Source organism: Panulirus ornatus, chromosome 17 (assembly GCF_036320965.1).
Source record: "Panulirus ornatus isolate Po-2019 chromosome 17, ASM3632096v1, whole genome shotgun sequence".
In the NCBI taxonomy this organism is placed as follows: domain Eukaryota; kingdom Metazoa; phylum Arthropoda; class Malacostraca; order Decapoda; family Palinuridae; genus Panulirus; species Panulirus ornatus.
This window is the reverse complement of record NC_092240.1, coordinates 54,871,063-54,898,231: the sequence shown is the minus strand read 5'-3', so window position 1 is coordinate 54,898,231 and position 27,169 is coordinate 54,871,063. Positions and strand designations below refer to the sequence as shown.

Genomic DNA, 27,169 nt, shown 5'->3' with positions numbered 1-27,169 from the left:
AATCCTGCCGTTACGTTATGTTCTTCCTGAGAAATGTCAAAGTGGGTATTACTTTGGACCAAAAAGGTTATATATATGTACCGAAAACGTACCTTGATTTTGTTCCTAAAAATATGCAGGTCCAATTTGTTGGAAGAAAAGTGTATTGAAGTAGTGCTATCGTTTATCAGATAAATCTTGTTATATGTATCATTAGTTAGTTTTTCCTTATTACACTGGCTGTGCTCATTAGAAGTGATCTATAATCTTTCTGACCTTGTTTGAGTACTTATCGTCTATAATCTTTATGACCACTACAATAAGTGCAATGTATAATCCAACCTTTTTTTTTTTATCTGGCTATCAGAGTCTCTCTATCATTGTAACATGAAAATTACAGATAACTTACCATAGTAATACATACATTATAGGACGTAACGAGAGAAAAGATTGATTGCATTATTGATTATGTGCTTAAATATACAATTTATTGTTAGCAAGGTATCTTGTTAAAAATTTGTTCTTGTTAGATGCAAACTCTGAATAAATTTTCCCATGGACATTAAAGAGATGTACCTCAGTAATTCTAGTATCGAGACTATTATGTATGGAGACTAGGCAGGCTTGGGAACCTAAGTTGAGTGGGTGTAGCTTCCTTCCTCCTAAAGTCATGGATTCTCTCGCTTACTGCAAGATGTTGCCTAAGATTGTAAGTCGAATATATTTGAAAATGTGATGGTTTTTCTCTTTACTTTGAACAGCAGACAAATTTGGGGAAGTTAGGACATATTATGCTTGTTGTGCTGTACGTGGGTTGAGGGTTGAACGACAAGCACCGTAGTCAAGCAACTTTGCACAATGTGGTGCAGTAAGGATGTAATGTATCACAGTCCTACTGTATTGGCTGCAATATCATTTGATGTTTAACTTTAATCCCAACTGCTTGTTAACTATGGTATCTGATAGTAATTTCTTGAAGTACCCGTTTAAGGGCACAACTCGGACTTATGATTTGTTTGAATTGGATACCAGTAAACTTCTTATATTAATAGAATAGGAGAACATGATTTGGAACATTGATTTTTTACAACTATGATGATTAAGGATAGTGGGGGAAGGGGTGGCTGTGATCAGGGGAGATGTGGTGGTCAAAATGAGGGAAACACTTCTCGAAATTCACAGAACCGTTTAAAACCTTATATAACTGCCTCAAGCAATCCAAATTGACAATATTTGTAATGGTTATTGAAAAAAGTTGAAGTTATTATGTCATTGATATTCAGTTGCTAACAGATTAGTTCGCTGATTGTAACTACCTATTTGTATTGTGTGGGGAGGGAGTTGTACATTCATGGGGCCTGCTCTTTTGAACATTCTTTGCAGTCATACAAATTCCTGTCCTAAACTGTCAATTTGTTGTTAAATTAGAATGAATATACAGGGAAAATTTATGAAGAATTGTAAGGGGTCAGCCCTGTAGAAAGGAATCCTGAGGCATGAAGGGCACTGTATAGAAACAGTTAATTGATAAAGTGTGGAGTGTTATGTAAATGGGTGTATATTGTTTAATTAAGTAGCATACAAGAGAACTTCCTGGTGATTGCACTTTGAATTTCAAATACTGTATTAAACTTCCAACAGGTGCTCTTACCTATCTCTGGAATGCCACAGAACTCGCATTATAAACGAACGTAAATGAGTTATTGTCCTGGTGTCAGCTAGACCTCATATTTATGTTAATGTAGAATTGTGAAAAATGTTGCATTCCATAACAAGGTTTGTGAGCTATTTTTCTCTTGCTATTTACTTTGTAGATTGTTAATTAAATGTTGTCAGACACACAAGCACTTACTGTATGGTCGTTGATTTCAAAAATTTTTCATATGCATATTGTTGTGCACTATTTTAGTGTTCAATACCTTTACAACATTTTGGATTTGTCAGGTATATGGTTGAGGTGTATACCCCTCATCTGTATCCACTTTTACAGCTTTTTATGTCCCCAATCATATCTCTAGTTTTTTTTCAAGCATGATCTTGAAAATTTATTGATACTTTTGCCCATACAGTTGGATGGCAACATTTTACAAGTTTTAGTGAACTGTATAGCAAACCACATATATGAATGTGCTTAGCTATACAATCTGAACTGCGTATTTCCAGGAATTACATGCCCACCTGACAGGATCCTTAAGCGATGAGACAGTGCTGCGACTCCTAGATGCTAAGCGTAGGGAAGGGGCCACCAGCCTACCTAAATCTGCTGAAGTTACAATTAACAGGGGACATGATCGCACTCTGGAAGAGTAATGTACTTTTTCTTTCTGTGTTAATCTGACACAAGGAGTCTGGGGTTATATATTCATATACTATAATTCTTGTTCAGTACAACCTTGCCAAGGAATATATAAAGTGGAATGATGGAGTGGAAAAGATTTTGAGCAATCCGGGCCTGAACATATAGGAGGATGAAAGGCATGCACAGGATAGAGTGAATTGGAATGATTTGGTATACAGGGGTCGATATGTTGTCAGTGGATGGAACCAGGGCATGTGAAGTATCCAGGATAAACCATATTAAGGTCTGTGGGGCTTGGTTGAGGATGGAGGGATGTTGTTTCGGTGCATTACATGTGACAGCTAGAGAATAGATGTGTATGGATGTAAAGTTTGGGTAAGTTTGGGGAAGTGGAAGGAGAGATAAGTAAGAGAGCAGTACAGGGTAGAAGAGTCATTGGGACCCTTAATAGACTAATGAAGGGTGGAGGTGTAAGTATGGTAGTGAAGAGAGGGTTAAGGGACAGCATAACCCTCCCAGTCCTTGCCTTTACAGCCAAAATACGGACATGGAATAAGTCATAGAGGTTAAGGATTCAGGCTGTGGAAATGAGTTATTTGAGAAGAGCATGTGGTGTGACTTGATGGAGTGAAGAAAGAAATGAAGGGGTGTATGGGAGATGCATTATGGCAAGGAATGCAAAGGGAATGAACTGTGGAGTGGTAGAGTGGGTGAAACATGGTACTGTGAAGTGGTTTTGGCATGTAGAAAGAATGTAAGACTGGGAATTTACAAGGAGAGTGTATGATAGTACAATTAAAGGGGTTGGTTTGAGAGGAAGGCCACCTGTGACATTGGAAAATAGAGTGGAAGAACACTGGAGGGAGAGAAATAGTGGAAGAATGCTTGAAATGGTGTATATGAGGGAGGCATGTAAGGACAGGGATAAGTGGAGACTCTTTTGCTGTGGGCACCCCTTGATGCAAGTTCCCAAAGGAAAAGGGCATCGGAGATATAGATAGATAGAGTGGTGAGGAATATTGTACATTATGGGTTATGGTGTGGGAACAGTATCAGTACTTATACAAGTTGCCTTTCTCTTTGTCATTTAGCATGCTTTATTGGTAGGTAGGTAGAGATGCCATATGTCACAAGGAACTGAAATTAGCACTGGGAAAGAATCTGCTCTTATGATTTTGATGTATATTATTCTTGGCTTCAGGATGCATGGAAGCACTGCTAATATGAAAGCTAATATTCAATTTTGCATGTATGCTGGTGTCTTTCAGGCTTCTGTATGTGCATTTTTTGTTAAGACTTGTTCTCTTATAATGGACCTTACATGGGTAGATACACCAGTTATCTATCCTGCCCAGTTCAAAATGCTGGTGGACCTGACTTTTTTCTGGTCATTATTTGTTGTGGTATTTATATGCTAAGCCCACATATTAATCCCAGTTAGGGAAATACAAATGTGATGAGTGTTTCATCTTTTATTAGGAGTATTAATTTTGTGGTTCAATTAAGAATGATGTTTAAGAGTGCTGGTGCTTTCGTAGGGTAGTTAGGTATGCCCTATCAGAGGTCATTTAGTGCTCTGACTGGCAAAAATTGTATTTCTATTAAACATCATTTCTTTGAGATTAGTCTCTCCATATAACTGGTTTTTCATGAATGTGAAAGACCCCATTATTTTAAGAAGTGTGTAGAGATACTCACTGGAATCTGATTTTCTGAATGTTTTTAAATTTGCTAGATAACAAAAAGGGCACATTTACACAAAATAATGCCATGATACTTCTTTTTCAGGTGCTTTCAAGTATTTAGCATTTTGCACTCCTTGACGGATAGCTTAGGTGCAGTTAAGAAAATGACGAAAGATGTGATTCAAGAGTTTGCATCTGATAATGTGAAATATTTAGAGCTGAGAACCACTCCAAAATTCATCCCTAATAGAATGACAAAGAAGGAATATGTAGAAACAGTATTAGAAGCCATGATGCAAGTCTTTACTATAATGTGATATACTGAATTTTACTTTCTTGTCATCAGCATTTGAAGTAATATTTGAATTCCTAAAGGCTTTGTGTTATGTTATAAAACAGTAACTGTGTTGGTAGTTTGTGTAACATACCATGCTGTATGGTTTTCAGAGAGGAAATGAAGATGAGCTGTATCATTGTGCGCTTACTGTTGTCCATAGACCGTGCCCGTGGTGTGGACGATGCCTGGGACACACTGAAACTGGCTAAAGAGTACATTATACATGTAAATAGATTTATATGTTTTATCATGATTTGGTACTAACGACTCCATCTTGAATGTTTGTTTTAAGATGTTCTAAGTACTTTTCTTACAGTGTGTTGAGATCTACACTGTATGAAGCTGATAAGGATTAATGAATATAAGAAATCTCATAAATTCTGCTCTTGAAATAAATTTTTTATTGAAAATTCACAAAGTATTTGTAGAGGTGTAAGTATTTTTGTAGCTTCAACTTCTGTCATTGTATAGCTATGTATGATTATGATATCTTTAATGAATATTTTTGATTACATAAAATGCCACTTTTTTGTGTTTTCCATTAGATGTTTTCAGAAGAGCAGGCTGTAGGTCAGCTTTCTTCATTGCTTTTAAATAAACAATGCTACTCTCTTGGTCAGGGAGCCAGCTTCATCCACTTGAGTGGACCACATATAATGAAGTGTGGTGGTGTATGTGGGGAGAGTGCAGGGCAATTGAGCAATAAGTGTTGTTTTCTTTGTGGTAGTTACACTGGGGACATGAGTGGTTTTGTGAGATATTGAAATGGTGTTTGTAATCTTGGAGTTATGAGTGATATTCAGAGTAAAGTCAGGAAAGACAATTTGTAGTTGTCTTTGAAGTGATATTTCCAGTTGGTGCATGTTTAGCAGGATGGTGTATTAAATTGGATTGGGAGGATGGTATTTAAGATTGAGTTGGGAGTGGTTCTTTGAAGTGTTATTTCCGATAGGTGCATGTCTAGCAGGATGGTATATTAAATTGGATTAGGAGGATGGTATTTCAGATTGAGTTAGGAGTGGCTGTTTGATGTTTGTCTGTTAATTTTGGTGTGTAAATGTATCAGTTTTGTGTTTGATGAGGAAGGGATCTGTGAGTATAAGTTTTTGAAGTGAGAGGCATGGGTCAATTTCTAATATCAGGGTTGGTGGTTGGTTATGGAGTTGTTTTCATGAGAATGTTCATGCCTACTACTACTATCTCTTGCTGCCAGAAGGCAAAGCTAGAGCATAGCGATCTCCATAGGAAGATCTAGATTTACGAGGAATGAGTTGTGTGAGTTAAGTGATTGTCAAGTGTTATGTGTAACAAGGAGAGATTGTATGTATGTGGACAGAATGCAAGCAGTCCACATTTGGGTGTGGCAGAAAGAAAAGACAGCTACCTGGGTCACAGGAGTGAAGCTTGACAACTGCTGATGTGCTGGCTTACTTTGTAGCTGTCACAACCCAGGCAGATAGTATCAGTAATATACCTCTGTGGTTGGTGGCTACCTACCTGTTTCATTGTGTAGGTGCTGAGTGCTTGTGGATGCATCCATTTATTATATGTAGATGCTGTTTTGTGTGGTTTGCAGCCTTATTTTATTTTTTTTTGACAGGGTAGATAACCAGGCAGGTGAGGCATAGTTTAGGTTGGAATGGATGAATTGCATGTAGAAGATGCTAAAGGATTCTTTTTCTTGTCCAAACATGGTACCAGTTAGATGTGGTACCAGTTAATGTTCTGAGGGCATTTAGTTTATTGCTTTTGTTTTGATATTTGTGATGAGGGGAGTGAATGTAATACATGTGTAATACAAAATGCCCAGAATAATTTGAGTTTTGTTGAGTGGGGCCATTCAAAGTGACAGCAAGGTGTAAATTGGTTTATTTCAGAAGCATATTCATTTTAAAGTGATGCAGTGCTGAAACAAATTTCATAGATTATTTTCAATTTCAGGATGTGTACAAGTCCTTGATATGTGGTATAGATGTGAGCGGCAATCCTAAGATTGGAAATTTGTCTAGCTACATTCCTATTTTGGAAGAAGCAAAGAAGTGTGGGCTTCAGTTGACCATCCACTTGGCAGAAGTATGAATAATGAAGAATGGTGGTAACTTTTACTGAAGTAGGGATGGCAGATTGTGGTGAGGCAAAAAGTTTAAGAAATGATCAGACTTTTGATTTGATCAGTTTCTTTCCTCTAGTCAATCTTCAAGTTTAGGCTTTTGGGCTTTATTTTTGTAATCTCTTACCATGAGGTGTATTTTTGTTTATGATCCACGTCATGTAAGTAGGAATGAACTTTATAATAGACGGAGATATATTGAATTTCCCTTTAGCACATAAGGGTATCTGTTTTTTTAAGTTTTGAAAAAATAAGTATTTGAAGATCAAGAAGGAACAGTAGTTAGAAACTGGCATGTATCTATTGTAATTGGAAATTCACTTCTAAACCTGGAAGTGACCCAAGGATACTAATGATTGTGGCCCTTTCCCACCTCTAGTTGGATTATACATTATATATGTTCAAAATCTTGCAGATGAACAATTCTGGTGGCTTCTTTACCACTAATACTTAACATAAGTAGTTATTGATCGATATACGGTGCATATAGACTTTCCTTGTTAACACTTCATTATTATGTGGTATTCACCCATCTGTAGGCATCATTGCCTTGCAAGTAAAGATTGCTTTTGTTTTGACCAGCATGAAGACATTTTCTGATACTGTTATGTGCTTACAGTAATACGCAACTTTTTTTTTTCCTGTTAGTAGTTTTCTTTCATGAAAGTTATTTGTGGATCATTTTCATTTTTTTTTTTCTTCATTTGACATGAAATTAAACTCTTCATTGTTTTGACCATGACAGTAGTGCTTATCAGGGAGAAAGTCAACTTTTTGCTAAGCAGAGGTATGATTAGTTCAAAGGTGCTTTCAGAAAGATCACAATTTGAGTGCAGGAACAGTCAGCAACAGAATACTTTGTTATTTATGCTAGAAATAACCAAATTTAGTTTTGTATAGTGAGTTACCTGAGGGTAAATGCATTACTCATTCCTTAGGTTCACTGGAGGTGAATAAGAATACAGCAGTGCAGTGTGTGTTGATATGTGTTACATTCATCTGATAGCAAAACAAGATGTATCACCTTTTTCCTGTGTAAAGTGAATATGTTTTTTCTTACCATTCATGTGAGGGATATGAGATGAATAGATATGTGAAAGCAACACATTAAGTGATTATAAGTGATCCGACTTAAGGGTAATTAAATGACCAGATAGATAATGCAGGAGACAGTGATCAAGTGTGAAAAAAAGGATAATTTTGGACAAAGAATTCAATATTCCTTTTAAATGCTTGCCCTATCTTTGTTTTATATTAGTGTCTGTTATCACTCCTTACTTTTGTCGCCATTTCTTCTTGTCTTTCACATAGTTTACATCTTTTCAAACCGAAGCATTTTCTCATTCTTTCTGAAGTTCATTGATCCTTATTTATCTTATTTCTCATTTACCTTTTTTTTTCAGTTCTCACAACTTCATCTTGATCTGCCAATATTGTACATATACCTTTCCTCTTTTGATATTGATTGATTTCCTCATGTAATGGGTCTTTACTCAGAATCATTTTAAACAGATATATGCTAGCAGATTAAAAATGCAATTGAGTGGGAGATGTATAAAAGAGACAGGAGGTCAAGAGAAAGGTGCAAGAGGTGAAAAAGAGGGCAAATGAGAGTTGGGGTGAGAGAGTATCATTAAATTTTAGGGAGAATAAAAAGATGTTCTGGAAGGAGGTATTAAAGTGCGTAAGACAAGGGAGCAAATGGGAACTTCAGTGAAGGGCGCAAATGGGGAGATGATAACAAGTAGTGGTGATGTGAGAAAGAGATGGAGTGAGTATTTTGAAGGTTTGTTGAATGTGTTTGATGATAGAGTGGCAGATATAGGGTGTTTTGGTCGAGGTGGTGTGCAAAGTGAGAGGGTTAGGGAAAATGATTTGGTAAACAGAGAAGAGGTAGTAAAAGCTTTGCGGAAGATGAAAGCCAGCAAGGCAGCAGGTTTGGATGGTATTGCAGTGGAATTTATTAAAAAAGGGGGTGACTGTATTATTGAGTGGTTGGTAAGGTTATTTAATGTATGTATGACTCATGGTGAGGTGCCTGAGGATTGGCGGAATGCGTGCATAGTGCCATTCTACAAAGGCAAAGGGGATAAGAGTGAGTGCTCAAATTTCAGAGGTATAAGTTTGTTGAGTATTCCTGGTAAATTATATGGGAGGGTATTGATTGAGAGGGTGAAGGCATGTACAGAGCATCAGATTGGGGAAGAGCAGTGTGGTTTCAGAAGTGGGAGAGGATGTGTGGATCAGGTGTTTGCTTTGAAGAATGTATGTGAGAAATACTTAGAAAAGCAAATGGATTTGTATGTAGCATTTATGGATCTGGAGAAGGCATATGATGGAGTTGATAGAGATGCTCTGTGGAAGGTATTAAGAATATATGGTGTGGGAGGCAAGTTGTTAGAAGCAGTGAAAAGTTTTTATCTAGGATGTAAGGCATGTGTACGTGTAGGAAGAGAGGAAAGTGATTGGTTCTCAGTGAATGTAGGTTTGCGGCAGGGGTGTGTGATGTCTCCGTGGTTGTTTAATTTGTTTATGGATGGGGTTGTTAGGGAGGTGAATGCAAGAGTTTTGGAAAGAGGGGCAAGTATGAAGTCTGTTGTGGATGAGAGGGCTTGGGAAGTGAGTCAGTTGTTGTTCGCTGATGATACAGCGCTGGTGGCTGATTCATGTGAGAAACTGCAGAAGCTGGTGACTGAGTTTGGTAAAGTGTGTGAAAGAAGAAAGTTAAGAGTAAATTTGAATAAGAGCAAGGTTATTAGGTACAGTAGGGTTGAGGGTCAAGTCAATTGGGAGGTAAGTTTGAATGGAGAAAAACTGGAGGAAGTAAAGTGTTTTAGATATCTGGGAGTGGATCTGGCAGCGGATGGAACCATGGAAGCGGAAGTGAATCATAGGGTGGGGGAGGGGGCGAAAATCCTGGGAGCCTTGAAGAATGTGTGGAAGTCGAGAACATTATCTCGGAAAGCAAAAATGGGTATGTTTGAAGGAATAGTGGTTTCAACAATTTTGTATGGTTGTGAGGCGTGGGCTATGAATAGAGTTGTGCGCAGGAGGGTGGATGTGCTGGAAATGAGATGTTTGAGGACAACGTGTGGTGTGAGGTGGTTTGATCGAGTAAGTAACGTAAGGGTAAGAGAGATGTGTGGAAATAAAAAGAGCATGGTTGAGAGAGCAGAAGAGGGTGTTTTGAAATTGTTTGGGCACATGGAGAGAATGAGTGAGGAAAGATTGACCAAGAGGATATATGTGTCAGAGGTGGAGGGAACGAGGAGTGGGAGACCAAATTGGAGGTGGAAAGATGGAGTGAAAAAGATTTTGTGTGATCGGTGCCTGAACATGCAGGAGGGTGAAAGGAGGGCAAGGAATAGAGTGAATTGGATCGATGTGGTATACCGGGGTTGACGTGCTGTCAGTGGATTGAATCAGGGCATGTGAAGCGTCTGGGGTAAACCATGGAAAGCTGTGTAGGTATGTACATTTGCATGTGTGGACGTGTATGTATATACATGTGTATGGGGGTGGGTTGGGCCATTTCTTTCGTCTGTTTCCTTGCGGTACCTCGCAAACGCGGGAGACAGCGGCAAAAAATATATAATATATATATATATATTATATATATATATATATATATATAATATATATATATTTATATATATATACATATATATATATATATTTTTTTTTTTCATACTATTCGCCATTTCCCGCGATAGCGAGGTAGCGTTAAGAACAGAGGACTGGGCCCTCTTCTCTGTTCCTTCTTTTGGAAAATTAAAAAAAAAAAAAAAAAAAAAGAGAGGGGAGGATTTCCAGCCCCCCGCTCCCTTCCCTTTTAGTCGCCTTCTACGACACGCAGGGAATACGTGGGAAGTATTCTTTCTCCCCTATCCCCATATATATATAATATATATATATATATTATATATATAATATAATATCACTGGGGAGGGGGCGAAAATCCTGGGGGCCTTGAAGAATGTGTGGAAGTCGAGAACATTATCTCGGAAAGCAAAAATGGGTATGTTTGAAGGAATAGTGGTTCCAACAATGTTGTATGGTTGCGAGGCGTGGGCTATGGATAGAGTTGTGCGCAGGAGGATGGATGTGCTGGAAATGAGATGTTTGAGGACAATGTGTGGTGTGAGGTGGTTTGATCGAGTGAGTAACGTAAGGGTAAGAGAGATGTGTGGAAATAAAAAGAGCGTGGTTGAGAGAGCAGAAGAGGGTGTTTTGAAGTGGTTTGGGCACATGGAGAGGATGAGTGAGGAAAGATTGACCAAGAGGATATATGTGTCGGAGGTGGAGGGAACAAGGAGAAGAGGGAGACCAAATTGGAGGTGGAAAGATGGAGTAAAAAAGATTTTGTGTGATCGGGGCCTGAACATGCAGGAGGGTGAAAGGAGGGCAAGGAATAGAGTGAATTGGAGCGATGTGGTATACCGGGGTTGACGTGCTGTCAGTGGATTGAAGCAGGGCATGTGAAACGTCTGGGGTAAACCATGGAAAGCTGTGTAGGTATGTATATTTGCGTGTGTGGACGTATGTATATACATGTGTATGGGGGGGGTTGGGCCATTTCTTTCGTCTGTTTCCTTGCGCTACCTCGCAAACGCGGGAGACAGCGACAAAGTATAATAATAGATAAAAATAAAATATATATATAGATTTATTTGGAAGAATAAAATAAATTCCATTATTATCCCTGGGGATAGGGGATTAAGAATACTTCCCACGTATTCCCTGCGTGTCGTAGAAGGCGACTAAAAGGGGAGGGAGCGGGGGGGCTGGAAATCCTCCCCTCTCGTTTTTTGTTTTTTTTTAATTTTCCAAAAGAAGGAACAGAGGTGGCCAGGTGAGGATATTCCAAAAAAGGCCCAGTCCTCTGTTCTTAACGCTACCTCGCTAACGCGGAAAATGGCGAATAGTTTAAAGGAAAAGATCTGTCATTCATGCTAATTAATGGTTATTCATAGGTACCAAGCAAAGAAGAAACTCTAGCCATACTGCAATCTGGCCTTGTGGATCGAATAGGACATGGAACATTCATCCATCCTGACAGTGGTGGATCGCAGGAGCTGTTGCAGCATGTCAGAAACTGCCAAATACCTTTAGGTAATATATATGTATATGTATGGTTTCTGTTTGAGCTAAGACATGATATAAAGTTTCAGTAAGCTAAGAAAGTAAGGTGGAAGGTCACAGCATTGGATTAGGTTTGTGAGACAGATTATAGCATGGATGGACATTTAGAGATGTGTAGTGGCTGGATTAGGTGGTAGAGGCTCTGTGGTAAGCAAATTGCATGTGGGATATAGAATTGGAATGTCATGAAATACTAATCACTGGTTAGTTAACTTGTATGTTTCTTATTTTTTACACCTTAGCCTTAAAATACTGGTTTTAGACTTGGAGAATCTTATATATAGTGATAAATTATTTAACTGAAGTGTAAGAAAAAAAATAGCAAATTAAAAAGAATTGAAATTGGAAGATTATAAAGATAAAGTTTTAAAAGTGGAAAACTACATACAAATTAATTCTTGAATTGCAATTTTGCAAAACAACATTGAAGTAAAGCACAAAAAGGTTTGAAAACTAACTTTGAAAAGTAGTATGAACTTACTGCCAATTATTACTCATCTGCAGTGGCCAACCCCTCCAGTGAGCTCCCAAAGGGAATGGGCATCAAGGACATAGTTTGAATGAATAGATGGGCACTTATTACAGGAAGCTTAAATGACTTTGATAAGCTGTGGTTTCTTTAGCTTGTTAACTACACAGTACCCTATTTTCTGTCCAATGCTTCACATGTAGTTCCAGGTGATATTAATCTATTTTTATTGTATGGGTAATGATACATGAAGTTTTTCCTTTAACAGATTAACAGAGATTGCATGTGGAAGGTGCTACAAATATATAGTGGAGGAAGAAAACTACTTAGTGCAATGAGGAAATTTTATCAGGAGAGTGTGTAAGAAGGGATGAGATTGAGTGGCTCTATGTGAATATGGGTATATATTGAGGGTGTATGATGTCACCATGGGTGTTTAATCTGTTCGTGTTTGAGGTAGTGAAGAATGTAAATGTGGAGGTCTTGGAGACCGGGGCAGGTCTACAGTATTTTTGGGGTTGGGGGGCTTAAGAGTTGAGTCACTTGCTGTTTGTGGGTAACATCTCTCAAAATTTTTCTCACTCCATCCTTCCATCTCCAATTTAGTTTCTCAGTTCTCCTGCGTTCCCTCCACTTCTGGCATGTATAGCCTCTTTGTCAACCTTTCCTCACTCATTCTCTCCATATATCCAAACCATTTCAACATACCCTGTTTTCCTCTCTCAACCATTCTCTTTTTATTACCACGCATCTCTCTTACCCATTCATTACTCATCAAACCACCTCACACCATGTATTGTCCTCAAACATTTTACCTCTTAGACATCCATCCTCCATTGCACAACCCTTGCCTCACAACCATATAATGTTGTTGGAACTACTTTTCCTTCAAAAATACCCATTTTTCCCTCCAAAATAACGTTCATTCTTTCCACACATTCTTCATTGCTCCCAGAATTTTCACCCCCCCATCCCCCACCCTATGACTCACCACTTCCATGGTTCCATTTGCTACCAAGTCCATTCCCAGACATCTAAAACACTTCACTTCCTCCAGTTTTTTCCATTCAAACTTACATCCAAATTAACTTGTCCTTCAACCCTGCTGAACCTAAAAACCTTGCTCTTCTTCACATTTACTTTCAATTTTCTCCAGTCACACACTTTTCTAAACTCATTCACCAGCTTCTGCAAGTTCTCACTTGAATCAGCCCCCAGTGCTGTATCATCGTCGAACAACAGTTGATTCACTTCCCAGGCCCTCTCATCCCTAATGGACTGCATACTCGCCCCTCACTCCAAAACTCTTGTAATCACCTCTCTAACCATTGCATCCATAAACAAATTGAACAACCATGGGGACATCACACACCCCTGCCACAGACTGACCTTCACTGGAAAAAATTCACTCTCATCTCTTCCTTCACGTGCACATACCTCACACCCTCGATAAAAACTAATCACAGCTTTTAGCAGCTTACCTCCCACACCATATATTCTTAAGACCTTCTTTAAAGCATCTCTATCAACCCTATCATATGTCTTCTCCAGATCCATAAATGCTACATACAAATCCATCTGTGTTTCTAAGTGCTTCTCACATACATTCTTCAAAGTAAATTCCTGATCTATACATCCTCTACTTTTTCTAAAGCCATACTGCTCCTCCCTAATCTGATGCTTCGTACATGTCTTTGCCCTCTCAGTCAATACCCTCCCATATATTTTTCTAGGAATACTCGACAAACTTATACCTCTGTAGTTTGAACACTCACCTTCGTCCCCTTTGCCTTTGTACAAAGTAACCTTCAACAAGGCTGTATTACTACGTTGATGGAAGGGAGTACAGTCTTGTTGAAGAACATCTCTCTCCCAAGAAATTAAACATTTCCCTGCCTCTGATTCCAGCACAGGAGGCTCATAAAAGGAGTGTATTGGAGTTATATAGTTAATATAAAAAAATACTGTGTAACATACATTTACTAATATTGTAAAATAAACAAATATATCAGATCATTCTAAGGTATATGGAATACTGTTAAGCTCTGCAATATAGTTAGATGAAAATTTGGGATCTATGTTAATAGAATATATGTAAATTTGTAATCTGGGAAATTATATGGGAGGGTATTAATTGGGGTAGAGCAGTGTGGTTTCAGAAGTGGTAGAGGATGTGTGGATCAGGTGTATGCTTTGAAGAATGTATGTTAGAAATACTTAGAAAGGCATTCATGTAAGAAACTGCAGAAGCTGGTGACTGAGTTTGGCAAAGTGTGTGAAAGAAGAAAGTTGAGAGTAAATGTGAATAAGAGCAAGGTTATTAGGTACAGTAGGGTTGAGGGTCAAGTCAATTGGGAGGTAAGTTTGAATGGAGAAAAACTGGAGGAAGTGAATTGTTTTAGATATTGAGAGTGGATTTGGCAGCGGATGGAACCATGGAAGCGGAAGTGAATCGTAGGGTGGGGGAGGGGGCGAAAATTCTGGGAGCGTTGAAGAATGTGTGGAAGTCAAAAGCATTATCTCGGAAAGCAAAAATGGGTATGTTTGAAGGAATAGTGATTCCAACAATGTTATATGGTTGCGAGGCGTGGGCTATGGATAGAGTTGTGCGCAGGAGGGTGGATGTGCTAGAAATGAGATGTTTGAGGACAATATGTGGTTTGATCGAGTAAGTAATGTAAGGGTAAGAGAGATGTGTGGTAATAAAGAGAGCAGAAGAGGTGTGGTAATAAAGAGTGTGGTTGAGAGAGCAGAAGAGGGTGTTTTGAAATGGTTTGGTCACATGGAGAGAATGAGTGAGGAAAGATTGACAAAGAGGATATATGTGTCAGAGGTGGAGGGAACGAGGAAAAGTGGGAGACCAAATTGGAGGTGGAAAGATGGAGTGAAAAAAATTTTGAGTGATTGGGGCCTGAACATGCAGGAGGGTGAAAGGCATGCAAGGAATAGAGTGAATTGGAATGATGTGGTATACCGGGGTCGATGTGCTGTCAGTGAATTGAACCAGGGCCTGTGAAGTGTCAGGGGTAAACCATGGAAAGTTCTGTAGGGCCTGGATGTGGAAAGGGAGCTGTGGTTTCGGTGCATTATTACATGATAGCTAGAGACTGAGTGAGAACGAATGTGGCCTTTGTTGTCTTTTCCTAGCGCTACCTCGCACACATGAGGGGGGAGGGGTTGTTATTTCATGCATGGCGGGGTGGCGATGGGAATGAATAAAGGCAGACAGTATGAATTATGTACATGTGTATATATGTATATGTCTGTGTGTATATATATGTATACGTTGAGATGTATAGGTATGTATATTTGCGTGTGTGGACGTGTATGTATGTACATGTGTATGTGGGTGGGTTGGGCCATTCTTTTGTCTGTTTCCTTGCGCTACCTCACTAATGCGGGAGACAGCGACAAAGCAAAATATATAAATAAATATTGTAATCTGGATATTGCTTGGTCCTTAGGTTTAGGTATTTTCAATTTTCTGCTTGCAATGGGGGTATTAAGTATGCTTCTGGGACTTTGCCAAGTCTGCTTTTTCCCAGTCTGGAGCAAGGACAAGGACCCCAGTTGTGCAAAACAGATTCCCACAAATAATGCTTATGTGCTTTTTACCTTCTCAGTTTTAATTAGAATGGAGTTGATGATAATAGATAGATAGAGAAGATCAATAGATGTAGAGGAATAGATAGATAGATGTAAGATACAGTGCGTAAAGTAATTGAACTCAGTTAAACATTTAAACATTCAGGATGGACATGACTGTACAATTTCTTATTTAATCATTGAAAATCTTTAAGAATGTATGTCCACAGTCTTTGGAAGCTTTATAGCAAATGCTACTCATTTCTGTTGTGGACAGATCTGGAGTATATTTATTTCCATATTCACAGAGATTTGTGTTTCATCAAATATCAAATCTAGGACGGTAAAGAGCATTAAAGACCATCATTTGATGCATTGGAGAAAGGAAGGTCACCCTATCATCATCTGTGTAAGTACTTTTATTTCTACTCTTAAGTTAAATTCTTTTAAGATTGCCCATGTTTTGGAAGTTTTTTCAAGAATTTTGTAGCAGTGATCATTTGTTGGTGTAATTTGTTAGACTATTAGTGAAAAGTTAGGGGTATTCTTCATGGTTTATGTTTTCGTGGTTATCCCAGATAGCCTTATCTTTCATGTTGTATGTATGTTCATTCTTTTGTATATCTTTTTCAAGTTATGTGGAGGAAGATTTACATGACCACATACCATACCTAATGAGCCAAAATTAGTCTTTATGGTACATCTAAGACTTGAAATGATGTACCATGACTGACAGAATGTGATAAAGACCTAGTCCACCATATCCAGGACATGAAAGATAACACAACCATAACAGAGAAGTCATGATACTGGTCCTGTTCATTATTTTATACATGCCATGCTTGTCAAATGGTAATAGCATTTCTGCTTATGATATTTAGGACCTAGATGTGAATGGCATGTTAGACTTCTCATTTTTTTTCATTTTGTTTAGCCGAGAAGGCCAGGACAACTGAATGCCCCAATCAAGGCCATCTCCTTAACAATATATGTATATTTTCATACATGCTTGCCATTTCTAACATTAGCGAGGTAGTGTCAAGAACAGATTACAAAGCCTTAGAAGGAATATTCCTCGCTTGGCTCCTTCCTCTGTTCCCTCTTTTGAAAAGTAATGCAGGAAGGAAGGATTTACAGCCACCAGCTTTTGCTCCTCTTAGTCGCCTTCTGTGACTCACAGGGAACATGTGGGCAGTATTCTTTCTACCTCATACCCAGGGATATTGAGATAGAAGGATGGAGAGAAAAAGGTTTTGAGCAATCAGGGCCTGAACATGCAGGAGGGTGAAAGGCATGCATGAAATGGAGTGACTTGGAACGATGTGTTATACTGGGTTCAGTGGGCTGAACCAGGGTATGTGAAGCATCCAGGGTAACTACAGTAAGGTCTGTAGGGCCTGCATGTGGATAGGGAGCTAGGATTTCAGTGCATTACACATGACAGCTTGTGTATGGATGTAAGTGGATGTTTCCTGGTGCTACCTTGCTGATGCATGGGAGTGGATATCGGGTGTGGGGAAGAAAAAGAGATTGTGTATGTTGCAATTTTTTTTCTTCTCTTTTATGCGTTTTGTTCTGTTTCCTGTGGGGTGTGGTGGGGTTGGGAATAGATGATGGCGAGCGAGTATGAATGTCGATTTATATTTTTATTTTTGTATTTATTATACTTTGTTGCTGTCTCCCGCATTAGCGAGGTAGCACGAGGAAACAGACGAAAGAATGGCCCAACCCACCCACATACACTTGTATATACATACACATCCACACACACACACACATACACATACCTATACATCTCAACATATACATATATATACACACACAGACTTATACACATGTACATAATTCATACTGTCTGCCTTTATTCATTCCTGTCGCCACCCAGCCACACATGAAATAACAACCCCCTCCCCCCGCATGTATGCAAGGTAGTGCTAGGAAAAGACAACAAAGGCCACATTCGTTCACACTCAGTCTCTAGCTGTCATGTATAATGCACTGAAACCACAGCTCCCTTTCCACATCTAGGCCCCACAAAACTTTCCATGGTTTACCCCAAACGCTTCACATGACAGCACATCGACCCCGGTATACCACATCGTTCCAATTCACCCTATTCCTTGCACGCCTTTCACCCTCTTGCATGTTCAGGCCCCGATCACGCAAAATCTTTTTCACTCCATCTTTCCACCTCCAATTTGTTCTCCCACTTCTCGTTCCCTCCACCTCTGACACATATATCCTCTTTGTCAATCTTTCCTCACTCATTCTCTCCATGTGACCAAACCACTTCAAAACACCCTCCTCTGCTCTCTCAACCACACTCTTTTTATTACCACACATCTCTCTTAGCCTTTCATTACTTACTCGATCAAACCACCTCACACCACATATTGTCCTCAAACATCTCATTTCCAGCACATCCACCCTCCTCCGCACAACTCTATCTATAGCACACGCCTCGCAACGATATAACATTATTGGAACAACTATTCCTTCAAACATACCCATTTCTGCTCTCCAAGATACCATTCTTGACTTCCATACATTTTTCAACACTCCCAGAACTTTTGCCCCCTCCCCCACCCTATGATTCACTTCTGCTTCCATGGTTCCATCTGCTGCCAAATCCACTCCCAGATATCTAAAACACTTCACTTCCTTCAGTTTTTCTCCATTCAAGCTTACCTCCCAATTACCTTGTCCCTCAACCCTACTGTACCTAATAACCTTGCTCTTATTTACATTTACTCTCAGCTTTCTTCTTTCACACACTTTACCAAACTCAGTCACCAGCTTCTACAGTTTCTCACACGAATCAGCCACCAGCACTGTATCATCAGCGAACAACCACTGACTCACTTCCCAAGCTTTCTCATCCACAACAGACTGCATACTTGCCCCTCTCTCCAAAACTATTGCATTCACCTCCCTATAACCCCATCCATAAACAAATTAAATAGCCATGGAGACATCCCGCATCCCTCGTGTTTTTAGTTTTCCAAAAGAAATAACAGAGAAGGGGGCTCAGTCCTTTGTTCTGAATGCTACCTTGCTAATGCAGGAAATTGTGAATATGTATGAAAAAGAATGTCTGTATATTTTTCATACATATTTGCCATTTCCCATGTTAGCGAGGTAAAGAACAGAGGATTGAGCTAGAAGGGAAAATCCTCACTTGGCACCCTTCCTTGTTCCTTCTTCTGGAAAAGTAAAAATTGAAGGAGAGGATTTCGAGCCTCCCTCTTCCACCCCTTTTAGTCACCTTCTATGACATGCAGGGAATATGTGGGAAGCATTCCTTCTCCCCTATCCCCAGGGATATATATATATATTTTATTTGTTCATATATATTCACCATTTTCTGTATATGCAAGGTAGCGTTAAGAACAGATAACTGAGCCTTATAGGGAAAATTCTCACTTATCCCCCTTCTCTGTTCCTTCTTTTTGGAAAAGTAAAAACGAGGGGAGGATTTCCAACCTGTTCCCACCCATTATAGTCACCTTCTACAACATGCAGAGAATGTGGGATGTATTCTTTCTACTTTATCCCCAGGGATATATATGTGTAGTGTATTCTCATTTCATACAGAAACATTGCATCTCTCACATAACATTCAATGTCAGGGAGACTGGATGGCAAATGTGGGAGGATATTGAGGAATTTGTTTCTCTCTTTATACTGAACATTCTACTTTGGTTTCAAATATGGTTTTATAACTTGTACAGACATTTTGTTGGTGGTGAAGAACGTGAACATTAGTTACATCTTCATATTTCATGTTGCATTTTTTTTTCTTTGGAAATATTCTCTTTCTTTACCTGTCAAAGTCCTCCATTATGCAGGATTACATAAAGAGTAAGATTTCTTCCACAGTCTCAAGCTTAGTGGGAATGCCTTCATCTTAGGCCTCATTCTTACCTAATCCCAATAAGATCAGTCTGTAAGTTATTTATTTTTTAAGATTTTTCATGACATTCTTTTTTCACTTTCCTCACCAACTGGTATTAAATATGACCACAAAGCCTGGTGAACATTGTGTTATAGTGAGAAAGATTGGATTTTATGATTTGTTTGTAATGCTATTACTCTATTCAATTAAGTTTTGAAGAAGTGCATGTAGGAAGGTGCATCTTTAAGGTAGAATATTGAAAATATTGGTCTTGGATAAAAATTTAGGTTAAATTTTGCTGCTGATGAATGAACTTGACTCAATTTTTCTTATAAGAATATGATTTTCTAAATAAATGATTTTGCAGAATTAAGGAGTTTTAAAATGCTTTTGTGTTAGCTCATGAGGGATAACTGTATCATCTAATGAAAAGACTTTTGTTTGTGATAAGTAAATTGTATGGCCTCTTCCAATTTCATTTGAGATTTTCACAGCATTGTTATGACTGGGGGCCCCTTTTTTAAATGAAATCTTCCTTGTGCTCTAGCATCAAAAGAGTTTGAGGACCCTGTCTTAGTTTGTAGCATACCTCTGTATAACTTGACTGTCTTATTTGTTTACTAACTTTTCATCTGGCAGTTCCTGATTCTTGTGTCATAAGAAGTATCCACCTTCTGTCTTGTATTAAGGTGAATATTTTGTTGGTTATAATGAGCGTGGTTGAGAGAGCAGAAGAGGGTGTTTTGAAATGGTTTGGTCACATAGAGAGAATGAGTTAGGAAAGATTGACAAAGAGGATATATGTGTCAGAGGTGGAGGAACGAGGAGAAGTGGGAGACCAAATTGGAGGTGGAAAGATGGAGTGAAAAAGATTTTGAGTGATCGGGGCCTGAACATGCAGGAGGGTAAAAGGTGTGCAAGGAATAGAGTGAATTGGAATGATGTGGTATACCGGGGTTGACGTGCTGTCAGTGGATTGAACCAGGGCATGTGAAGCATCTGGGATAAACCATGGAAAGTTCTGTAGGGCCTGGATGTGGAAAGGGAGCTGTGGTTTCGGTGCATTATTACATGACAACTAGAGACTGAGTGTGAACGAATGTGGCCTTTGTTGTCTTTTCCTAGCGCTACCTCACACATGTGAGGGGGAGGGGGTTGTTATTTCATGTGTGGCAGGGTGGCGATGGGAATGAATAAAGGCAGACAGTATGAATTATGTACATGTGTATATATGTATATGTCTGTGTGTGTATATATATATGTATATGTTGAGATGTATAGGTATGTATATTTGTGTGTGTGGACGTGTATGTATATACATGTGTATGTGGGTGGGTTGGGCCATCCTTTCGTCTGTTTCCTTGCGCTACCTCGCTAACGCGGGAGACAGCGACAAAGTAAAATGAATATAATGAATTTTTATATTGCCTCTGAAATGTATGGAAAAAAATTAATGGAAGTTTTAGTGTCAAAATTTGATGGGCAGAACTAGCCATTATCATGTTTTACCCTGTGTTTTGAGCTGATTAGCCATAATAAAGAGCATTTTTTTTTTACGCCACTTTATAGCTTCAGCTCTGCTGCATTATTTAACTCTTGCCCTTGATTTTGTCTCTGCAAGATTCACCTTGGAGAACAATTTTTGTTGTTTAATGCTTGCTTTCCAAAATCTCTCATTACCCAATGTGAGAGCTTGTCTGGTCACTTCCTGATATTAGTTATAAGAAGCATTATTATTTTTGTTTAGATGAATATCTTCCAAGTCTGAAACTAATTCTCTCCACATCGTTCTCATTACAGACAGATGACAAGGGTGTATTTGCCACCTCCTTAAGTGAAGAGTATTTTATATGTGCAGAAGTAAGTTATTAGTTATTTTATCTTTATAAAACAATCTTCCGTATTACTCTTTCATTTTATAATCAGCTTTATGGAGTGAATGAAGTAGATAGTAAACCAGCTAGTAATAGTCATTCATATTTGTGCAGCATTTTAATTATGACTATATTGCTGTTGAAAGGAAGAATTGTCTTCCTTTTGGTGTCTGGTCAGTCAGTGGTTCTTGTCTATAACGTTAACTTAGAAATTATCACTAGGATAAGTTGCTAATGTGTGAATTTTTTTTAGCTTTGTGTATGATTTTTTTTCTGATTTTGCTGATATTCCATTGCCCATGACATTTCTATTTATTCATTTCATACTTGCTTGCTATTTCTTGCATTTGCAAGGGAGTGCTAGGAACAGACAAAGAAAAGGCCTCATTTGTTCAACATACATTGTGGTTGGTGGTTTGTCCCCATTTGGTTGTATAATCCATTGACAGCACATTAACACCAGTGTACTGTACTACATCATTCCAGTGCACTGTGTTCTGTGCACACCTTTCACCCTCCTGCATGTTCAGGCCCCTATCGCTCAAAATCTTTTTCCAATTTGGTCCCCCAGTTTTCCTTGATTCCTCCATTTTTTGCCCACACATCCTCTTTGTCAATCTTTCCCCTCTCATTCTCTCCATATGTTCAAACTATTTCAACAGACCCTCTCCTGCTTTCTTAATCACGCTCTTGATTTCCATACATCTAAAGAATTTGCTTGGCTTTGTATTTTTACTACATTTATCTGGTATATCTCCTACCATCTACTTCTCTTTTAACCTGTAAATATCAGTTGTTGAAAAATTCTAAAACAGAAATGCCTCTCTTTATGAGATTTTTTTAAAATGGTTGTGTGAATTTCTGAAGGTCACCAGACCACTTTTTATGCACTGCCGTAATGTATGCTACTGCTTTATCCTTGCTCTCCCACACTGAATTTGAGGCAGTAGTGCTCCATGCTTTTCTTGTATTTTTTCTAAGGTTTGCACCCTTATTCTACCCTTACTGGAGGGTAATATTTAAGATTCCTGTCACAAGAGTTTCATCACCCAACAATAAATGAGGATTGGCTCTGTATCCAAAAGAAACTAGATTACACAAAGAAATGATAATTAGAAATCTTCAAAGTATTTTACATGTCTAGGAACTACAGCTCCAACCCCTTCACTAAGCCTATCACCTGTAAATGTGTTATCAGGCCAGGTCTACACATGGAAAAGCATCCACACATATCAGTACCTGCCTATACCTCTCGTCACCTCAACCTCAGCACTTCATTTTCTTAGTAATTGCCATACTCCGTTTGCATTATGCTTGTTAGAAGTGGAGACCAGGGGGAATTTGGGGTAATATTGACAAATAAACATTTTTTAGATTATTTATTTATATTTATTTTGCTTTGCCGCTGTCTCCTGCATTAGCGAGGTAGCGCAAGGAAACAGACGAAAGAATGGCCCAACCCACCCACATACACATGTATATACATACACGTCCACACACGCAAATATACATACCTATACATCTCAATGTATACATGTATACACTCACACAGACATATACATATATACACGTGTACATAATTCATACTGTCTGCCTTTATTCATTCCCATCGCCGCCCTGCCACACATGTAATAACAACTCCCTCCCCCCTCATGTGTGCGAGGTAGTGCTAGGAAAAGACAACAAAGGCCACATTTGTTCACACGCAGTCTCTAGTTGTCATGTAATAATGCACCGAAACCACAGCTCCCTTTCCACATCCAGGCCCCACAGAACTTTCAATGGTTTACCCCAGACGCTTCACGTGCCCTGGTTCAATCCATTGACAGCATGTCGGTCCCCGTATACCACATGTTCCAATTCACTCTATTCCTTGCACGCCTTTCACCCTCCTGCATGTTCAGGCCCCGATCACTCAAAATCTTTTTCACTCCATCTTTCCACCTTCAATTTGGTCTCCCACTTCTCGTTCCCTCCACCTCTGACACATATATCCTCTTTGTCAATCTTTCCTCGCTCATTCTCTCCATGTGACCAAACCATTTCAAAACACCCTCTTCTGCTCTCTCAACCACACTCTTTTTATTACCACACATCTCTCTTACCCCATCATTACTTACTCGATCAAACCACCTCACACCACATATTGTCCTCAAACATCTCATTTCTAGCACATCCACCCTCCTGTGCACAACTCTACCATTTTGTGTATGCAGAACCTTGTTAGCCTTACTCTTCCATTGTTTCATATACTTAGCTTCTCTGTTGTAGTGATGTAGGTGATCTTTTTGGTCTTTTCCACCTTTTTTTTTTTTTTTTGCCTTGTTGTTTTCTTTGCTTTTTTAACTCATTATCCACCCTGTTAGAATCCTCACAATAAGCATGTTTTTTTTTTTGTTTGTTTTAAAACCATCTATCTGTTATAATTCATTGTTAAGTGCTCAGTACTTCTTTTCTTGTCCTGATTATATTTTCCTGTTCTTTTAGTTTCCTCAGCTTCAGATTTTAAACCTCCCAGGTTAGTTGCCTTTGTAGATTGCCAGTTGCAAATACCCAGCTGTCTTTCTACCTGCTGTTACTGTTTTTTAGTGATTTGGTCAAACCCATTTGTTAATACTGTTTTTTCTTCACCGCTTTGGTTTAACCTATTTCTTAAGTTTCTTCAGTGATTTGATGTAACATTTTCAATACCGTCTCTTCAGCGATATGGTCCAACCAATATTCTAACTGTTTCTTTGGCAATTTGTTCTAACCCATACAGTTTCTTCACTGGTTTGTTATAACTCATTTGTTAAACACAGTTTCTTCAACAGTTTGTTAACCTTGATTTCATACACTTCATATATCTGGTTCTCTCAAATTATGTCCTTTCCTTCACATTTGTCAGCCTTTGTTTGTTCACTCTTTATTTCTATTTACATATGTATGTTGTATATTTTTATTTGTAGGAGATTGGTTTTGAGCAATACTGGATAAGGTTTTGTAGTTATATTCTTAAGAATTAAGTCCTCATTCCTGCTTTTGTAATATAGTGGTAGATTCGGAAGACCAAAGCTTTTACTTATCACAAATGTTAAAGACCTTAATGTAATCATGCTTTGCTGGAAAACAAGACTAAGAACAAAGCTCATCCACTTTGATATGAAAGGGTATTTTTGTCCATTTGTGATGCATATATTTCAGGCTTCCTTATAACACAGACTGGTTTAAATGTGACATTATTGACCAACTTTCATTGTTTTTCTTCATTACAGTCAGCTTGCATCATAGTTAAGGATTTTTATCTTTACAGACTTTTAATCTCTCCAAGGATGACCTAAGCGAGTTGTGTATTAGTGCTGCTGAAGCCACTTTCTTACCCAAACCTGAAAAGCACCAACTCATACTGTCAATACAAGAAGAGTTAATCAACCTTCAAGAAAAACATATATCAGGGTAATGGAATAGCTATTACAGGCAACTTGTGGTGTAAACATGTATGATGGAGGTGGTGTACACAGGTTAACAACTGTCATTCTCAAATTATGTTATTAGAGGTTCCTTTTTTTTATTCAATTAGTTATCTGTGGATAATGAAAGTTGCACTAGTTTAATGGCATTGTGTAACCTACCTCAATCTTTTCCCCTGGTCTGGACTTAGTGCAGCCCTTCATTTCTTCCATTTTTGCATATTTCATAATTGTCATTGCAAAGTTTCCTGTTTCATAAGTGTGTTCATCAATTCTATATACATATTCAAAAATGGCAAGCAGGTAAAAAATTATACATCTTGCCCCAGGAGCTCCTGCTGTGCTCAGGAAGCCACCTCCACCAGTTGTTACCTTACGTCATAAAGTTTAGTGATGTTGTTTGTACATGTTTGCGTGGAGAGTACCAAGTAATTGAGTATCAAGTGCTTTGGTGTCTTTGTTGTGGGAGTTATGTTGTGGTCATGAAAGGTCTTGGGATATGTTGAAATGGTATTTGTAGTATTGTAGGGATGGTGATGTCTGGAGTGGGACTTTGTTGTAGGAATACACCTTGTAATGGGAGTACAGGTTACTGAAGTGTGAGGCAGGGGCTAAGCTTTATATTTGTACTTAAGGGTTGGTGGTTAGTCATAGAGTGGTTTGGTTGCAAGGGGTCCAGTGCTGTATCATAGAACTGGGTGCCAGGAATGTTAAAGTGGGACTGATCTGGTAGGATATTTGTTTCATTGTGAAGGTGTTATATGTCTGTGTTAGCAAGCACAATATGTTGTGTGGTTTGCTGCTTTATTATGTTTGCTTTTGAGAGGGTGGAAAACCAACCAGTTTGGTTTATATCTGTTTCTCTCTCCTGTATCCCCAGGGATGAAATATATATATATATATATATATATATATATATATATATATATATCCCTGGGGATAGGGGAGAAAGAATACTTCCCACGTATTCCCTGCATGTCGTAGAAGGCGACTAAAAGGGAAGGGAGCAGGTGGCTGGAAATCCTCCCCTCTCATTTTTATTAATTTTCCAAAAGGAGGAACAGAGAAGGGGGCCAGGTGAGGATATTCCCTCAAAGGCCCAGTCCTCTGTACTTAACGCTACCTCGCTGATGCGGGAAATGGCGAATAGTATGAAAGAAAAAATATATATATATATATATATATATATTTTTCATACTATTCGTCATTTCCCGCATTAGTGTTAAGAACAGAGGACTGGGCCTTTGAGGGAATATCCTCACCTGGCCCCCTTCTCTCTTTGTTCTTTTGGAAAATTAATAAAAAACGAGAGGGGAGGATTTCAAGCACAACATTAACAAAAATTTTATCATACATCCAAACCATGTAATTAAAATTTTAAAATTATAAATTCATAAAACATTTTTATTAAAGAACAATGAAGCATAATCCATTTCACTTTTAGGCATAATGTTATTTTTCTTTTAATGAGATTGAATGACAATTTGTCTGTACTTTATACAGACAAATTGTCATTCAGTCTCATTAAAAGAAAAATAACTATGCCTAAAAGTGAAATGGGTTATGCTTTATTGTTCTTTAATAGAAATGTTTTATGCATTTATTTTAAAATTTTAATTAAATGGTTCAGATTTATGATAAAATTTTTGTTAATGTTGAGCGGCTGTGTCTGAGCTGTATTATGAAGTGTGTAACTTGTGGAGAGGAATTGGGATTCTTTATATATATTTTTATTATTAACCAATGTTGTGTCAAGTACTCAAATGCTTAAAATTTTTCTAATATTTTATTATTAATGACTAAGTGTCATTCAACTTATTACAAGAAATTTAACACTAACCCTAAATAAGAAGAAGTGGATTATGCATATATTTCTTTTTTATTAAAAATATAATTTTATAATTTTGTCAGAATAAAGAATTTTAAACCATATATTCTTACCCCCAAAGATATATAAAAATTACTTATTTTACTGCAAATTTGACTAGAGGTAGAGGTTGGATGAGATGGCAAATGTAATTACAATATTTTTTTTTTATTTCTCCATATTTACTATACATGTTCCCTATCTCTTACATATTCACACATGATTTGACAACAGCATGAATCAGTTTCTTGTTACAACCTCTTAAATCCCTGATTTGCATTAATACAAAAAGAGAATTGTTTTACCTAGTATACAATATTTTCATAGAGGAACCTAACTTATTTCATACTATAATAAAACCTTCACATTCTTGCACCTTGGAATTGAATTATATTGACATTTCATATGGAACTCTCAAAAAATAAAAAAAAATACATGAAAGCAACAGTAAATGTATTTTTTCATTAATATGCATTCT

At 38.1% G+C, this 27,169-nt stretch overlaps 1 protein-coding gene across 3 annotated transcripts; it reads left to right on the top strand.

Moving 5' to 3' along the window:
• Window positions 1-539: 539 nt before the first annotated feature.
• On the top strand, window positions 540-26,756 carry Ada (adenosine deaminase-like protein). 3 transcript variants are annotated; one of them, XM_071672602.1, is made up of 9 exons: window positions 540-688; window positions 2,143-2,285; window positions 4,067-4,258; window positions 4,411-4,525; window positions 6,242-6,373; window positions 11,384-11,522; window positions 15,915-16,015; window positions 21,302-21,361; window positions 24,668-26,756. In XM_071672602.1, exons 1-9 carry the CDS (start codon window positions 587-589, stop codon window positions 24,812-24,814), a joined length of 1,131 nt encoding a protein of 376 aa, XP_071528703.1. In that variant the 5' UTR covers window positions 540-586; the 3' UTR covers window positions 24,815-26,756. The 3 variants fall into 3 exon arrangements, with proteins under 3 accessions (XP_071528703.1, XP_071528704.1, XP_071528705.1); XM_071672603.1 differs by lacking the exon at window positions 540-688 and adding an exon at window positions 769-855; XM_071672604.1 differs by lacking the exons at window positions 540-688; window positions 2,143-2,285 and adding an exon at window positions 1,103-1,755.
• Window positions 26,757-27,169: the final 413 nt, after the last annotated feature.

Excerpts from the sequence above, each read along its gene's own strand:
- Ada (XM_071672602.1), top strand. The coding sequence starts at position 587 with ATGGAGACTAGGCAGGCTTGGGAACCTAAGTTGAGTGGGTGTAGCTTC. Across the intron at positions 689-2,142 it reads GCAAGATGTTGCCTAAGATT|GAATTACATGCCCACCTGAC; the intron begins GTAAGTCGAATA and ends GCGTATTTCCAG. Across the intron at positions 4,526-6,241 it reads CTAAAGAGTACATTATACAT|GATGTGTACAAGTCCTTGAT; the intron begins GTAAATAGATTT and ends TTTCAATTTCAG.